Source organism: Medicago sativa, chromosome 3 (assembly GCF_051527215.1).
Source record: "Medicago sativa cultivar Bolivia chromosome 3, Bolivia_mono, whole genome shotgun sequence".
Lineage (NCBI taxonomy): Eukaryota > Viridiplantae > Streptophyta > Magnoliopsida > Fabales > Fabaceae > Medicago > Medicago sativa.
Genome location: NC_140751.1, coordinates 74,971,605 through 74,990,452, shown reverse-complemented (window position 1 = coordinate 74,990,452; position 18,848 = coordinate 74,971,605). Strand labels below are relative to the sequence as shown.

The following is an 18,848-nucleotide window of genomic DNA, read 5'->3' as shown; positions in this document are numbered from 1 at the left end:
AGGTGTGCAAGAAGCTCAATAGAACCGGGCCTCCCCAATGTATGGGCCTAAGAAAAATTATAGCCCAGTAGTACTACTAAGTACTACCCCATTAAAAAAAAATTCTTATTCTCTTTCTCTCTGATACCACGCGTTCCATCACCATCAATCCATCAGACTTTCTTTTTCTTCTTCTTCCATGATTTGATTTCCTTTTCCTCTTATGTTGTCTTGTTTTAGGCCTACTAGAATTGAGTCCTCTTGCTTTTAGTGTTAGGTGAGTGTTTTTCTGGGAGGGTGGTTTGAGGTTCCTCATGTATACGGTAGTGATTTTCACCTTTGGGTGTATCGCATATATACGACATCTTGTATTTATCTTTTAAAATTTTTAAATAGAACATTGTTCTTTTAAAAAAATACGTTTTTATTTTATTACGGGTCTCTTTTCACTTACAGAACCGAGCCTCCGGATTCGTAGGAACGGCCCTGATTCTAAGGATGGAACTCACATAGACACTTAGCGCTGAGAAGCAGAGAATTGCATATTTGAACTCGTGTTTCTACATATCAAATTGTATATGTATATCTTTTTACCATCTGAATTATACTTACGAGACATCTGTTTTATTTTTGCTAATTAACTTACCATAGCTAGCATCTTTGACTTGCGTTTCAAGGTATCCCACAACTTAGGTCTTATAGGCCTACTATGGGTCTAATCCTCGAGTAGACATTTATTCAGTTAATCATACACAACAACTTGATCAATTAAATTTAATTAAGTGCGTTGCTCGTTTATCGTTATAGTACATTCTTTAAGCTTTTTTTGTTTGACTTGAGTACGTTCTTGAAGCTAGAATTGACTGGTCATAATACATCAAAACAGCACACGCACGCAGTGCAAATGTGATGACATTTTGTCTGTGTGTGTGACAGACGATGGCAATTGTTCAAATCTTTTATTGATGAATCATTTGTTTGGTAGTAACTAAGGGACACTCATTATTTGCACATGTAGTATATACTAATACAAATGTAGAAGTCTTCTACTTCACAGTTTACTAATGTTTATGTGACAATCTAAGCGGGTAAGGAGGTTACACCCTTAAAAGGTTGGGTTACTTTATCCAACTGAGTTGTCTCAAATAGATTGGTTGATGATGCGCTACTTAAAATGTCATTTAGAAAAGAGTATTTAATTTTTTAAATTGGGAATTGATGAATTTAAAGATAATATTGTAATTATGTTCTTGTCTAGCTAGTGCTAGGTCTAAGGTTAGTTTTGAATAATATCTTAGGTCTTGTTTACACTTCAAAATAATCACCTCTTAGCCGATCTCTGCAAACAGATGATTAGATTGTTCCTTGAGGAAGCCTCCCAGACAAACAAAGGTTTCTTGATGTTAAAGCGGTCGAGCGAGGGAGCTGATTTTTCCTTAAGGTCACTAACTTAAAACATGAATTTTCAGAGACTCAAAATTGAGTCAAAACATAGTGGGACTGGACAATGACGCGCTAGACCTATGTTCCATGTTCTTACCATCACTAACCACTTTGAGGGGCGAGGGAGAAGACACGATGTCTAGTAGAATTGCGCACCAAAAAACCTTGTCAACAGATCATGCTCAGAAGGGAAGACTGGAGCTGAACATGGAACGCCACAATCCCACTAGGATGGGAGTTATCACCCATTACCCGTGGAACTAGCCGAATGGAGGTTTAATTGTAGGCCATCTGTTTGGTTAGTAGGCAATAATTATACTATACTATAAATACTCTGTTCATACATAGTAATTACCACATCCAATCAATCAAACAATTTTTTTTTTTTTACCCATTTATCCCTTTATCTTTTTACTTTTATTTTATGCATTTCTTACTTTAGCTTAAACCCAAAAACTCGTATCTAATGCTCTACTAAAGAAGTTATGAAAACCAAAGCTAAGGGACAAATTTATTCCCTCGTCAATCGCTTGAAATAAAGAGAATCACGTTGAAAAAATTCATTTGACCACGGCTAAGTTTAGGTTCCATCTAGTATTTTAACTTGTCCCTCTACCTAAGATTCAATCTCTTTTGCTGAGTCACCCCGGTGTGGGACCCTTTCACCAATTTGTGACCTTGCAGATGCTAATTCCAGTTAATCATACACACCAACTTGATCAATTAAATTTAATCTAGTACCACTAGAACTTACTTTTTTCATTATGGTACAATTTAAGCTAGAATTGATGATAATAAATCGCCTACATGCAGCACACGCAAGCAATGCATATGTGTAATGTGTTGACATTTGTTTTTGTGATGAATGCAATTTGTTCAATCTTTTATTGATAAATCATTTGTTTTGTAGTAACTAAATAACACTTCATTATTTGCACATGTAATATATACTGATACTAATACCAGAGTATAAATTGTAGAAGTCGTTTTTTTTCCCCTTAGTGTTGAAGTCTTCTATTGCACAATTTAGCAATGTTTATATAATTAAACCAGAAATATAGGTGTCGAATGCGGTAATTGATCTGCTATGAGTTGACTATTAACGGGCTTAATACAAGTAGAAGTTTACATTCTTAAATCAACTTAACTTTAGATCATAGTTGTAATTTGTAAGTTATTGGAACCCAGTTTGTTTATATAAATTTATACAGCTAAAGTTTCAACAATTACGGTGAAACCATTATTTTTATTTTCTTTTGAAGGCCAATTTTATAAAGAACACAGGGCTAATAGGCACAAGAAATGTCAAAGTTAACGGCAAATTAAAGAAATTAAGATGCAGACCCATTACAAACATAATGCTGGTGGATGCATCCGATAGACAGAATTAACTCCTGCATTACCACAAAACGCGAAACTGCAACGGCAAGAAAAATAGTAGAATACAAATTGCATCCAATAGATTTATATAAAACTTTTAGGGCCTAAGTCTATGTACGCGGCCTGTCATAAGCTTAAACTTATTTTTCAGGCGCATTAACAATGATTTTGATATGCAACTCCAAGACATCTTTAGCAACCGGCCACTAAAACCTGTGCAAAACAATTCTTAGGGAAAACAATTTATTTAATAGATTTATATAAAACGTTTATATCAATTAAGATCTTTATATACAATCCAATTCAAGTCAATTTAACATGCACTGTCAAAAAAATATTAAATTGCAATAAGGGATCTGAAAAGCAAAAAATAGAACGATCCACAGTTTTTTCACTCATGTCCAATCCATGAAAACCATTTCTATGTGTGATTGTTTCATATGGTTGCGGCTTCTTTTTAGGTTGCTCATCTCTCTATTGGTTTCTGTCTGGTTGTGGTTTCTTCGTTTGGCTGTTCTCTCTCTCTCTCTCTCTCTCTCTCTCTCTCTCTCTCACAGCTCCTTCTTTAATTGTTCTTCTATCTTATGGCTCTCTTTTGTTGTTGCTTCTTATTTGGTTGTTCTTTATCTATTACATTAGTGTGTTGGTTCCTCTCTTTGGTTGTTATTCCTCTCTCATCTCATTGTTGATACTCAACTGTATGATAGTTCTTCTCTGGATGTTTCTTGTCTCTCTATTAGTTCCTCTCTTTGGATGCGGCTCATTCTTTTGGTTCTCATCTCGATTAATTTTTATATTTGTTGATTTCGATGACCTCTAATTTTTCAGGATTGGTGTGTAACAATCTTAACACTATAAGAAAATTGACATATACCGACGGAGGTTTTACAGTGACGGACCAAAAAACCATAGGTATAAAAATTATATACCCACGAAAATATAACTGGCCGTAGCTATAGACTTCCCTGCCAAAAAAACGAAATTAAAGAGAGAAAGAGCAGTGAAATGTATAAGCGCAAACTTTCCCCCAATTCATCTAATTCCCAAATTTGTCTCTCCCCAAAATCTCTTTGTTAAATTCCCCTCTTTTCCCTTCCCTCTCTTTTGATTTAACCCCAAAAAATTCATAGAATGAACCTTATGTGTGATTCTCCTTCTCCTCACTTTGTTTCACAATCTTCAGATGTGAGTATATCTAATATAATTGAAGTTTTATTTTATTGTTTCATATATTCTTTTGTTTAATTTGTTGATTTAGTTTTTAATTAAATTAATATTGTAGAATAAAATTTTAGTAAATTAAGCATCATGATGTGAGTATATTGGTTGTTGCTAGTGTTTAGTGACGGAAAATCCGTAGGTAAAAAAATGCAAGTTCTGATTAAGCTCTATACCTATGCCTAAAGTCCGTAGGTAAAACCCAAATGTTTTGTCCAATGGACGAAATTCCGTCCTTATAGGTTGTTGTGACGGAAAACTTCTGTGGGTATAGGCACACTATTAACAATTTAAAGTTATCTCTTGAATTTGTTCTCTATTTAAAAGTTTGCATCCTTTGCATTAGCTTCATTGATATTGCCCACCAAATAAAAGGTTTGTTTCCAAAGACTATCTAATTCTTCAGAAAGAATCAATTTAAACCCTCTACTTGTTTCTGTTAGACCAAACGAAAAAAACACTGCCGTAGGTATAGGTATTTGGTGCTATACCTACGGTCAAATGACATTTACCTACGGTTTTTTAATGTCATTAAATGTCAAGTTTCTTGTAAGCTTAACAAAGATTTAACTTCAGGGAGAGTGTTAAAATATTATATGTTTTGCGTTTATATTATTAACTATCCAGTACATTTTTTCATTTTCTAAATGAGAAAAACTCTCGACGGTTCTGTTAACGCATCGTAAATTTGCAGGAAGATGTATGATAATAGTCAATTGGACCTAGGTTATTGACTATTAATATTATTGAAACCCCAACTTCTTCATCTTTCCCCCTATTTTGTCATCTTTTGTTAACAGATTCAATAAATTTACAAAATCTAAATCCTTACGAGAAAAAAAGGTTCGATTGGAAATAAAAACATTTAATAAATTGTCAATTTCAAAAGTTGCCCTTTTCAAGATATTTTATTTTCATTTTTAAAACCATATTTAACCAGCACACATGGTTAGCTTTTTCACATTTATCTAGTTTTCGAATGGTTGTGTCGTTTATAAATATTGCATGAGATATTTTTTGCTAAACTGACAATAACATACGAAATACTACTATTTAAACACTAGAAAACATCAACATATTATTCTTAATTTTTAAGACACTATTGAATACATTTTCAATTATTGATTAATTGAGCAGTGCTATATATAGCGACTGCACTTCAAGCGAAATTTTCACGAAATCTTGTTTTTGTTTATTTATCAAAAGTATTTTTAATAATAGAACCACTACTAGTATTGGAATTGAGGCCCTTGTTTGATGAACCATTTAGTATTACTCTTAGATGTTGATATATATACTTTCCACTTCTCATACACACCAAGTTTCTTCTCAGTAAGATATACAGCATGTGCTGGAACTATAACAGGTGAAGCGGTGGTGGCAGAAGAAAACAGAGATAAAGCAACATGTATTGTCGTTTCAGTACAACATGTGTCATAGGAAAATAGAAATGAAACATGCAAGTTGCCTTACCACATGGTTCGTGATGCTCTCGCGATAATATATTTCGCGAGACTGAGCATTTCCCTATCACTAATATTTGAAGTGGTAAATAGTGTTTAAAAACGAATCCTACCTATACAATTTACACAAAACATCAATGACTTTTCATCATTTACTTACACACTTCATGGATGATTTTCTTGACCATCTTCTCCTTTAACAAATCGACACCAAAACCAATGTTTTCCCCATATGGTGTACATTGAATCCAAGGGAATTCCTTTAGTCTCAGGCAAGAAAAATATAATAAAAAGAGTCATCACAACAACCCAACCAGCATAGAACAAGAAGGCTCCAAACTTAAAGTGACATAACATTGTCAAGAATGTTTGTGATAGCACAAATACTATTATGAACTGTATAGCAATAGCTATGCTTTGTCCTGTGGTTCTTATATTTACAGGGAAAATCTCACTTGGAATAAGCCATGTTAGAGGGCCCCACGACCAACCAAAACCAGCAGAGTATAAACATAATAGCACCAATACTAATATTGCATTCCCCTTGGATATGTCATTTGTACCATCAACACCAGACACCACTGCTAGCACAATGGACACAGCAATCTTCACATTGTTCACACAAAAAATTTAATTAGTAGGTGACACATGAACATTATAGTTTGTAATGACTGAAAATAAATTTAATAAATAGATAGTTAGGTTGTTAATTCACTTACCAAGCAGACAAACATCATAATGCCCCCGGTTATGAACAAGATTCTTCGACCAAATCGATCAACAAAACCGGCAGAGATAAGGTTAGACACAAGGCTAACGGATCCAAGTACAATGGCAGAAATTAAAGCGCCATCATGTCCCAAGCCCACAGAATGGAAGAGGTTAGGTGAATAGAAAGCGACGATGTTGATCCCGGTAAGTTGTTGGAAAAATGGGATTGCGAATGCCATCACCAAGTGAGGTCGATACTCTCTTTTTAATATGGTTTTAAAGGGCTCTTGTTTCACTGATTTTGCAAGTTCTATTGACTTAATAAGTTCTTCTAACTCAGGTTCAATATCTACGGAGGATCCTCTAATTTTGCGTAAGGCTTTTTTAGCTTGCTCTATCTTACCACGTTCGACTAAGCTGTTGGGGGTGTCCGTTATGAGGAAGGAACCAATTGTCATTACAACTGCAGGCACTACTGCAAGTCCAAGAGAGAGTCTCCATCCCCATGTGTGCTTGGCGGTGCCGTAGTTTATGCAGCCTGCAGCGACTACACCAACTCCCAAAAAGAATTGAAAGCCGGTATTAAAAGCGCCTCGCCATTTTGGGGGAGCAATTTCAGATAGATACAATGGTGCGGCCTGTTGGTAAAATAATAATTAATGCAGTTGAAAATTTAAAAGGAGTCTTTAAAAAAAAAAAGGTAAAAAACTCAAGACAATTATAGTGAGGTAGAGGTAAAACGAACATGAGGGGATACTATACTACTCCTCTATTCCTTTTTACATAAAATAATTGTTTTTATTTACATATTGTTTTTAAAGTTCAATACAACATTAATGATTGTTTAGGCATATTACCAAATTAAGAACTAATTATTTACCAAAAAAAAGTGTTTTGCGACTTACTTGATTAGTGAAACCGACCCCAAACCCAAGAAAAACACGACCCAAAATGAGCATGGGAATATTTTCCGAACCACCATTAATAGCACCACCAACAATAAAGAGGGCACCACCTATTATGATGACGTTTCTTCGACCATACCACGCGGTGACTTTGCTAGCTGCAAGGGATGACACTAATCCAGCTAGATAAAGAGAAGACGTAAATAATGTCAATGTTTGACTATCATACACACAATACATATTCACTTCAGCACCAGCTGCCTTCCTTAAAATATCTGGAAAGAATTTTTGAAGAAAGGGCACCATCGTTGTAACACCTCCTGAAATTCGACATTTTCACAACAACAAAATCATGAGAATAAATTTCGACAATAATTTTGATTGCTAATGTAATTCAAATATAATAAGGTGACACAATTCATCTGTAACAAAGTGAACCTGAAATTCCAATGTCATATCCAAAAAGAAGGCCACCAGAAGCAGCAACTATGCATGTAATGATGATTGAGAGTGTTATCTTGCCACCAATATTGATGGCAGCATCTGGTGTACTATCCACAGCAAATACCCCACCAGCCATTTTTGAAATACCTTTTTTTTGTCTAGATTTCAGTTAGTTTAAGTCTGTGCTGGTTAGGGTACTCATGATTAGAAGTAGGGCAACTAATTTATAGGCTAAGGGCTTGCATGCACGTTTGTCTTTAACTAAAATATTGGGCCTATGTGAATGAAACATACTAGGACTTTTTTATTCCTATAATAGAATTGTCATTCTATTAGGCGATAATCTTGTTAATCATAACATCAAGTTGATCGATTAAATTTAATGTATTACTTGCTTTGCTTGTTATGGTACATTCTTTAAGCAAGAGTTGATTATAATACTTCAGTACAACACATGCACGCAATGCAAATGTGATGACAACTTTTTTTTTTTTGTGTGAACATATGATTGTATTTGTTCAATCTTTTATTAATAAATAGTTTCTTTATTAGCCCAACAAGGATTAGGTCTGGAGGAAAGAGTTATACTTCCAAAATGTAATAAATCAAGATTTGAATCATGATTAGGAGAAATATTTATATTTTAATGTCTGACATGCATCAAATAAGATTAGGGATGGCAAAGTGGGCCGGCCAGCCCCGTTTAGGCCCGCCCCGTCTAAGCCCGCTAAAAACGAGACGAGACGAGCCGAGTCAAAATTAGTGACCGAGTCCAAAATCTCACCCCACCCCGTTTAGTGGCGGACTTGCAAGTTGGCGGGCCGGCCCGCCAAACAAAAAACTTTTTTTGATTTTTCTTTTACAACTTAATTGTTAAAAAAAACTGTGTTGCTTTTATAATAAAAAAAATATAAAAGAATATGTGGCAAATAAATTTGTGAAAAACAAGATAATTAACAAATTATCGAATTTAACATTATAATTAATAGCAAAATAAGGCAAATGCGCAACATAAAACAAATCATAAAATAAATCCAACAACCAAATTAAATCCAAAAGGATAAAATAAGTCTCAAAATAAATAAACTCAACAACCAAGATAAATCGAAAAACATAAAATAAGTTCCAAAATAAATCCAAACCAAAATAAATCCAAAAGCATAAAATAAGTCTCAAAATAAACTAAACAACCAAGATAAATCCAAAAGCATAAGACAAGTCTCAAAATAATCGCAGCAACAACATAATTCTTTTATTAAGTCAATCAACTCCAAGTCAATCATCATCTAAGTTATGAATATATGTAGGGGTGGCAAAACGGGTCTGACTCGCCGGGCCGGCCCGTTTTGCCCGCTATTTTTGGCGGGCTGAGTCGAAGTTTTGAACTCGCTTTCTATAGTTGGCTCGGCTCGTCTCGTCTCGTTAAAATACGGGGCGGGCACGGGGCGGGGCGGGGCGGGGCGGCCCGCTTAACTCGTTGGAAACGGGACGGGCACGGGGCGTGGTGGGGCGGCCCGCTTAACTCGTGTTTCAATTTGTTATTTTGAGTCTTATTTTTTGTTTTTGGATTTATTTTGGTTGTTAGATATATTTTGAGACTTATTTTATGCTTTTGGATTTATCTTGGTTGTTGAGTTTATTTATTTTGAGACTTATTTTATAATTTGGTTATTGGATTTATTTTATGATTTGTTTTATGTTGCACATTTCCCTTATTTTGCTATTAGTTATGATGTTGAATTTGACAATTATATTGTTTTTCACAAATTTACTTACTACCTATTCTTTTATATTTTTTTTACGATAAAAGCAACATAGTTTTTTTTAACGATTAAGTTGTAAAAAAAAAAGTTTTTGTTTGGCGGGCCGGCCCGCCAACTCGCAAGCCCGCTACTAAACGGGGCGGGGTGAGATTTTGGACTCGGTCGAAAAATTTGACTCGGCTCGTCTCGTCTCGTCTCGTTTTTAGCGGGCTTAGATGGGGAGGGTCTAAATGGGGCGGGCCGGCCCGCTTTGCCATCCCTAAATATATGGTGCACCTCCTCCTCCTCCTCCTCCTCCTATTGTCGTCGTAACATAATTGTTTCCAACGAGTTAAGCGGGCCGTCTCGTCCCACCCCGTGCCCGCCCCGCTTTTCAACGAGCCGAGCCGAGCCGAGCCAACGATAAAAAGCGAATTCAAAACTTCGACTCAACCCGCCAAAAATAGCGAGCCAAACGGGCCGGCCCGGCGGGTCAAGCCCGTTTTGCCACCCCTATATCAAACTCCTACATATATTTATACAAATAAAGTTTCAACTATTAAGATAATTTTATTTTATTTTCTTTCGAAAGTCAGTTTTATTAATTAAGGACAAAAGGCAAAATAATAGGCACTAGAAATGTCAAAATTAGCATGAAAGTAACAAGCAGAGAAAAAGAAGTTTGCTTGCATGTTTTGAAATTCTTATAATTATTATTTTATTTTAAATTTTTAAATAAACAACTAAATCAAATCCAGTCGTTATTCCTTTACTAAGATCTGACAATGACTATTCATGGAAATACGAACGAATCAAAATTGTACGGGTCAACTCATAGTACACAATTCGGTTTAAGGCTTTAAAAAATTGTGTTTTTTTAACAGTATCCTTTGAGTCAGATAAAATTATATAAAAGATAAAAAAAATTGTTAAAAGATCTAACACTGTTACATCTACAATCAAATTAAAAGAGAGTTTTTACTATCTCATTCAAATGCTCTTGATTCAAAAATTTGTGTTTACTTGGTCACTGACCCACTAAGCTTTATCTTCCAAATTCCAGCGCAAGACCGGCAATAAGACATAATTTAGGATATTTAATTGTACACACTCAATCTTTTTTTTTTTTGTAAAAAACAAAAATGTTTTTAGAGTGTCATATTTAGTTTTTAATGAAATGTTATTTTTTTTTCAATTGTATTCCAATCTTAAATATAAGTATATTTTCTATTACAAAATAAAATATATTACTACCAACTAAAAATCCCAACCAGCATAATGAGTGTAACGATATAATTCAAGAAATTACAACAGTCATAAAACAAAATCAATGTTAAAACAAAAACAAAAGAACATGAATAAAAGTTAGGTGACAAAACTCAAACTTTGAGGCGGGTTGAGCCAACAAAAATGAAAATCAAAAGCTAAGTTCATATTATCCGCTTTCAACCAAGTTTTACTTTAAGAATTTTCAATTAATTAATAAAAGTTAATTTGATAAAATCGTCTGTTTTTTTCCTTTTCAGTTTTTAGTTTCTCTTTAATTCGACTCTTCTCAATTCCCTTTTCTAAATCTTAGTTTTCTTTTGTTTGTTTTCGTAATTTCATCATCTAGAACGACTTTGTTTATTTTGATTTCTCGTCTTTGTGCGGTGTATTTTTTATTTTCCATCTTAGGGCAATGTTATTTGATTCAGGTTGAAAGATTAGCTTTGAACAAGTGCAGGTCCAATCAATGACTTTTGCATCGTCAACGTTGCAGATCCGACATCATGAGTATTTCAGTGGCTTCTATATATTGATATTTGTAGTCATATGTAATGTGCAGTTTTATGTTGTTAACATGGATAAATGAGTATTGTTTTTTTGTCAAAGAACATTGTTTATTTTTGTAAAAAAAAAAAAACCTAAAAATTAGAATTCAAATCTGTAGCTAATTTTTATTCAAAAGAAAAAAAAAAATCTGTAGCTACCTTTTGTTTACTAGAGCAGGGGACTGACGTTTTTAACATAAAATAAAAAGTTGCCGAAACTTTCAACTTCCCATCCATTAGGACCAGAGTTCCTGCAAAAACTGTTAACCGTTTTCTCATTTATACTTGTTGAAATATAAGATCAAGTAGTTCCAAATTTTAACTTCAATAGTTTTCATTTCTAAATAAATTAATAATTATGTTAAAAATTAGACAGTCTGTTCTTAAATCAACAACTGTAAAAAAGAAAAACTCAATTGGATTGATGTGGTGATGTTGGCTTAAAACTTCGAGTTTCTCATGAGTGCGTAAGGTGAAGTGTTGGTTGCAGATAATCTAGTTTTGGCTATCGATATCGAATCCATGTTATCCTATCGTATAAAAGGCAGCTATCACTATCAGCTTCCTTTTAATCTGTCAACAAAATCAGCTTCAATTCCTTTTAATTTATTGAATAGAATTGGTAAAAGAGTGTCATTCAATTTTAAACTTTTAGTTTTGATTTATTTCCTTCAAGTCATTGTCATTATTTCAGCATTGTTCCATTTGCATCCATACCATAACCATGATTAAATCCTGTTTTTTCTTATAATTCTTTTATTTAAAGTAAAAGTTTAGGACTTTAGGCGAGTTGAATCATCATCATAGCTTTATTAAAGTTAGAAATATTCTTAAGATTTACATATTATTTATCAATGCCACTCTCATATATCGACGTTAAAAGAAGAAGAAGAAAAAAACATTAATCAATGCAACTCTCATATAGGTGAGTTGATGCTATTCAAAAACAAAAAAAGACATCGAAATTGAAATTACATTACTCTTAGTTTTTCGTTTTATTAATTGGTCAACAAAAATGTCATAACTCCTCCAAATCAGCAAATAAAACCCTCAAAATTTGGTATTGGGTGGGAAATCCTAAAAATTGTGCAACATGCAACCATAAACTCGATTTAGAAATACACCCCACTTCTCCACATTTAAAATGTGCGAGTTTCAGCCACTAGGCGACTTGATAAAAAAAAACTTTAATTTAGACAAAATAGAAAGACTAAAAGTACATTTAAGTCTAATGTCTTTAACAAAATAATTGTATTGATTAATACAAGAGACTATAGTCTTATGGAGTTTGGATACACAGCTAGTCTTATGCGGAATATTTACTTCATGGAAGATTGTTTTTATCAACTTCTCCTTTAACAAACCGCCGCCAATACCAATGTTTGCCCCATATAATGTACATTGACTCCAAAGCAATTCCTTTGGTCTCAGGTAAAAAGAAAATAATAAATAGTGTCATCACTGCAACCCAAAATGCATAGAACAAGAAAGCACCAAACTTGAAGTGGCATAGCATTGTCAAGAATGTTTGTGATAACACAAACAAGATTATGAATTGTACACCAACTGCTATACTTTGTCCAGTTGTTCTGATTTTTAAGGGGAAAATTTCACTTGGAATTAGCCAGGTGAGTGGGCCCCAAGACCAACCAAAACCTGCGGCATAGAAACATAGTAAAACCAATACTAATGTTGCATTGCCCTTTGACATGTCCTTTGTACCATCAACACCAGTCGCCAAAGCTAGCAAAGCAGACACCGCAATCTTTCAAAGCGTCAACACAAATTATAATTATTAGTACCAATACCACAGGTATAATGACTAGATGGAGAAATTAAAATAAGGACGAAAATTTAGATACGGAAAAAGCATTAGTACCACGATCTTTCTGTAGTTAATTCATTTATTTAGTAGTTGAGAGTATGAAAAACCTAGAACAATAAATAAATATAAATAATATTATACACATATGGTTGCTTAATTTGCTTACCAGACAGACAAGCAATAGAATGCCACCCGTAATGAACAAGAATCTTCGACCAAACCGATCGACAAAAGCAGTTGAGACTAGGATAGAAGCAAGGTTAACGAGTCCAAGAATAACGGCAGAAAGTAAAGCACCATTGTTTCCTAAACCCACAGATTGAAAGAGGTTTGGTGAATAGAAAGCGACGATGTTGATCCCTGTAAACTGTTGAAAAAACGGGATTGCAAATGCCATCACCAAGTGAGGTCGATATTGTCTCTTAAATATGGTCATAAATGGCTCTTGTTGCACTGCTTTCGAAATTTCTGTCCACTTAATGAGTTCTTCTAACTCGGGCTCAACATCGATGGAGGATCCTCTGATTTTCTGCAATGCTTTCCTGGCTTGGTCTATCTTGCCACGTTCAACCAAGCTGCTGGGTGTGTCGGATATGAGGAAGGCACCAATTGTCATCACGGCCGCAGGCACCACTGCTAGTCCAAGAGAGAGTCGCCAGCCCCATGTGTGCTTGGCGGTCACGTAATTTATGCAACATGCAGCAACCACGCCAACTCCTATGAAGAATTGGAAGCCTGTGCTGAAAGCACCTCGCCATTTTGGTGGAGCGATTTCAGAAAGGTATAGTGGAGCCGCCTTTTCCAATTGCATCATGTAATACAATTAGCAAGCAAATTTATTTTAAACAAGGTTTATTAAGTTAAAAGTTAGTAGCAAGATTTTAAATAAAGGATGCTATCAAAATTTGGACCACAAGGTTATGATATTTATGTCCCAGCGACCACGATACAACAATGATTGATCACAATTATCTTTAAGAACAAGAATCGCTGCAACATTGCTATTTAAAATTGCGGCTAAAAGTTAAACTAAAAAAGGGGGAAATGGTCTCAATGCTTATGTATAATAGAAAATTTTATTTTGTTGACGATGTTGGACTACTATTAACAAATGTGTATAATTGTATATGTTCACTTACTTGACTAGAGAAACCGATCCCAAAACCAAGAAGAATACGACCAAGAATGAGCATAGCAATATTTTCAGAACCGCCATTAATAGCAGCACCAGCAAGAAAGATGGCACCACCCAGCACGATGGTATTTCTTCGACCGATAGCTGCAGTGACTTTGCTAGCTACAAGAGTTGACACTAACGCAGCTAGATACAGAGAAGACGTAAACAATGTCAACATTTGACTGTCATACACACAGTACATATTTACTTCAGTACCAGCTGCCTTTCTTAGAATATCTGGGAAGAATTTATTGAGAAATGGCACCATTGTTGTAACACCTCCTGAATTTGATAACATTTTTCATTAGTAAAAAGGGTGAGCTTTATGACTTTGGTTCTTCCCCAAGTACATTTTGAAGATAAAATGCAAAAAATATATATAGCATCATGCAATTAGACTTTGTCCAAACCTATTTAGATTTGTACTACTAAAAGTTTTAAATTTGAAGATTGAGCTTGTGCAATTATGTTAATTTCTCTAATGATTTTGACATTTTATAGATATAAATTTTTTTTTTTAGAATTTTCTACATAAACAAACACCGTGCTGAGTCCAGTTTAATTCTCGAGTTATATGATCAAATCATTCAAGTTAACCATGTGATTCAAATAGTGATCTACTGGTTAGTGACTTTGGCGAGTCGGTTTCTGAAACATTGTTTAAAACATTTTCTTTCATTTTTGAGCAAAGATTGATGTAGCAGAATAATACAAGATACTTTATAAAGTAAAAAACATGCTCTAATTGGATACTTTATAATGAAAAAACAAAAAGGAAGAAAACCTGAAATCCCAATGTCATATCCAAGAATGAGTCCACTAGATGCAGCAACGATACAAGTAATGATAACTGAGAGTGTTATCTTTCCATCAAAGCCATTGGAAGGTGCATCAATGGCAAACCCTCCACCTGCCATTTTCAACCTTGTCCTATGTCTGTGTATCTGCTTTCCAATTAGTAGTTCTTCTTACTACCTAGGAGTATAGATAAAGCTAAGAGGAAAAAAAGTTAGTGATGCTGAAAAATAATAACTACATAATCCAAATTCCAACACTCTAACTAACAATGCAAACACATTTTTCGAAAACAAAACAAAATGCCATTGTCCTCACTTGATATTAACATGGGGAATAAAGTTCTCGTGAGGATGAGATTAATATGTAAACACTTACTAACCATCATATTATAAAGGTTCTCTAAAATATGTTAGAGCGATGCTATTTAGTAAGAATTATTTTCGCAAGAAATAGAAGAATCCACAAAAATAGGGGATTTGACCAATTAGGTTCTGGCTAACCATACATGGGATAAGGGGTGGTTATTATTTGAAAGAATTACACCGTGCCAACGTATGATTCTTGCGTTTCTTGCATAGAATCTCCCGTAACATTTAGCAATTTCCAATATTTTAATATTAAGCAAAGATCGTTTTTCTAAATACCTATGAATAAAACTCTCATCCTTGTATTTTAAGGAATGTTATTTCTAGGAATAAATTTAGTAAACTTTACACGTTTCCGTTAAGCTAATAGATTGATATTGTTAAAATGTTAGGCTAACTATTACAACAAAAACATCAAAGACTGGTAGTTAGAAAAGAAAAACTCGTAGCACTTTGTCGTCAATACAACTATATACTTTGAAGCGTTGACTATATCCCTTCAAGTTGATAATAGTATACTGAACACGTCAAAAGAGTTCAATACATTGATATATATTGATCCAGCGGTAGGTACCTAGGTAGATAAAATCAAACATTTTTGAAAGAAAGTGGAGATTTTTAAAATGGAAAATTGATTTTTTTTTTAATGTACTATCTCTCTAGTTGTTAGTACATGCTTAGATTGATGGAATTTTTTTCTTTTTGTGTGCTCACTCTGTCACTCATATTCACATAATTGGTGTGCATTAATTAGTGACTTTATGAGAAAAACCAGGTGTACGTGACATTATTTTTCGTTGTTTTGCAAAACATGAAAGGGAAATGAAAGCTCCCTCTTGTTTGTTTTAGTGCCTGTTTAGTTTGGAGTTTGCAACACAAATGTATGTCTGCGGGATTTCCAAAGCAATACTGCCATGATTTCTATAAGCTAGCGTTTGAAGCTTTTGCTTTAACATGGTGAGTTGTGTGGTTTTATGGAAAACGTGGTTTGTAAAACATGGAAGCAAACATGTACTTAGTCATCAAGAATGTGTGCTATGACAGGCGACGAAGGCACACAACTTAGAGCAATTCTTAGTTGGTCAAATGACCAACAAATGGGATTTGGTCATATCCAACCAAAGCATGACACATCACAAGCAATTAATAGAGAGAATTAGTCATTAAAAAAGAAAAAGAGAAAATCTGTGAAAAAAATAGAAGAGAGAGAAGGTGTGTCACTGTGTTGTGATGCCACCGAGTGTGGAGAGGACAACGCCAGCAACGATGGCCTTTCCGGAAACATCAACCATAAAGACAATAGAGATGACAACGACAACAACGGCAAGCATAATGGCTAAGCACAAAGGGTGTGATCTTAGTTACGACAGTGAGTACGAAATTCACATAAATAAACTAACTCAAACCTATTTTCATAATCATTTTTTCGATGATCAGATATGAGAAGCAGATTATATCTTGGAAAATTGAAAGTTTTGAACATTGTGTATTTGATTTATGGTTGTAATGTTTTTCGGATGCAAATAATGGATTTTTTTCACCAAAAAGAATGGAACTATGACGTCGTCGTCATTATCGTATATGTTGTCTTCGTCGTCATTTTGTTGTTTCCAGCGAGACCATGGTTGTCACCGTCGTCGTCATCATTGTCTCTGTCTTCATTAATGTTGTTTCCGGCGAGGTCAGCGTGGTCGCCGTCATCATCGATTACTAAATCTGGAGGTGTTAACTATTTGAGGAATTCTTGGTTGGTCCATCAAATAGGATATGGTCACATCCAATCAAAGCATGACAGGTCACAAAAACTATGAGAGAGATTAAATTTTCTCATCTTCATTTTAGTTGTGTATAATATTATGTTATTCTGATACGTAACATATTTAAGTTAAATTTTTCAACGATTTTCAAACGAAATTAAGCAAAACCATGATGACTTTAAATTTCAATGTTCAACAATTTTCAAACGAGATTATGGGTTTATTTGGCACAATATTAATAATTTAATTTGCTTTAAAATATTTACCATGCTTTTCGGGCGAGATTATAAGCTTTTTTTTTTACAGAATTGCCACAAAATTAATTTTTTTAACGAGTTTGAGATAAATTCAAATCCTAACATTTATATTCAATAATACATATTAGATTCAAATAAAAATAAATAATAATTCAAGAGTAAACAGATCAATGGCCATATCATTTTTCCTCTTTTCTTTTCTCATTTCTTAGTGCTGACCAATTGACAATCAATCATTTTTGGAAAGAAGTTGGACAATTTATAATTTGTGACATTAACAACTAAACATTCTAAAAGATCTTTTAACTCTAAAATAGACCAAATATTAGAAGACCATCATCACACATGAACAGCACAAAACACAACAAAGTTACATAGACTTTTTTTTCAAACAGTACAAAGGAAAAAGGAAACAATCCACCTCACCGAAGCAACACAACGCCTAAAATTCCTGCCCCATTGATAGCCCCATTACAAACAAAAATCCAATCCCCTCATCCATAAATTTTACAACACCAAATGATAAATTCAATCTGGAACTACTGTCATCAAGCCAAGCCTTATGCCCCCCTTCTGTCCCATTACAAACAAAGTTACATAGACTGATAAACATAAACTACAATACTACAATAGTTCAACATCATATAAAAAAATAAACTACAATACTACAATAGTTCAACATCATATAAAAAAACTCATAACTCAATTAAATGAAAGATCAAAATTTAACAATATATATCAAGATTCCCCCAAATCACAAATCCTTTTTTTAAACAACAAATTTTATTAACCAGCCTCCGCACAAGTTATGATGAAAGCGATAAAAACCGAATACAAATAGTTCTCGTCCAAATAATTCACACCCAAATACATGACAGATCAATAAAAACCCTAATATAACATAAACCACAACGTACACCCAATTGAAACAGTAAAAACCCGCCATAAATTTCAACTGCAAACGTGAATCCAGGTCTAGGCAATTAAGCACACTAAAAACCCTAATAAGAAAAACAAAATAAAATTGAACCAAGAATCAGGTACAAGTTTATGGGAACATGGTTGATTTGTTGAAGAGAACACATATTGTAATAGAGAGAGTGAATGGTGATACCTTAAAAAGCTTGAGAAATTTTATAAAAAAAACTGAGTATCCTCGAATCTGAAGGGAAGATAAGCATACCTTGAAGAGCTTGAGAAATTGATTGAAGAGCTTGAGAAATCGTAAATCTAGTTTTTGGAATAAATTGATTGAAGTGCTTGAGAAATTAATTGAGAAATTGAATTTAAGGTTACTAGTATGGACACCCGTGCCAAGCACGGGCTAGATTTTCGTCATATTTGAGGGAGAGAATGTTGCGATGTATCAAGTGTCAATTAACAAAAATCTTATTTGTAAGCCTTGAAGTTTTGGATGAAGATATGGTGGTATCATTTTCACTTGCGTGGTTGTTCTTTCTCCAAATTGTTGATCTACACCAGTGTAGGCTCCTCTAGAAATTCCAATGGTGGTATCACATCCCGGTTCAATATTGTGGAGTAGCGGGAGTGATTCTTGGTAGTGGATCAC

General features: G+C 34.1%; 2 protein-coding genes across 2 annotated transcripts; both read right to left on the bottom strand.

The window, feature by feature from the left end:
• Positions 1–5,072: 5,072 nt before the first annotated feature.
• Positions 5,073–7,739, bottom strand: LOC146940161 (sugar transport protein 5-like). Its single transcript, XM_085753798.1, has 4 exons — positions 7,538–7,739; positions 7,100–7,419; positions 6,203–6,832; positions 5,073–6,089 (listed from the first exon to the last, which is right to left on the bottom strand). Exons 1-4 carry the CDS (start codon positions 7,677–7,679, stop codon positions 5,649–5,651), a joined length of 1,533 nt encoding a protein of 510 aa, XP_085609924.1. The 5' UTR covers positions 7,680–7,739; the 3' UTR covers positions 5,073–5,648.
• Positions 7,740–12,303: 4,564 nt separating this feature from the next.
• LOC146940160 (sugar transport protein 5-like) lies at positions 12,304–18,573 on the bottom strand. Its single transcript, XM_085753797.1, has 5 exons — positions 18,462–18,573; positions 14,886–15,094; positions 14,064–14,383; positions 13,091–13,720; positions 12,304–12,864 (listed from the first exon to the last, which is right to left on the bottom strand). The coding sequence occupies exons 2-5, from the start codon at positions 15,016–15,018 to the stop codon at positions 12,424–12,426; spliced, it is 1,524 nt and encodes a 507-aa protein (XP_085609923.1). The 5' UTR covers positions 15,019–15,094; positions 18,462–18,573; the 3' UTR covers positions 12,304–12,423.
• Positions 18,574–18,848: the final 275 nt, after the last annotated feature.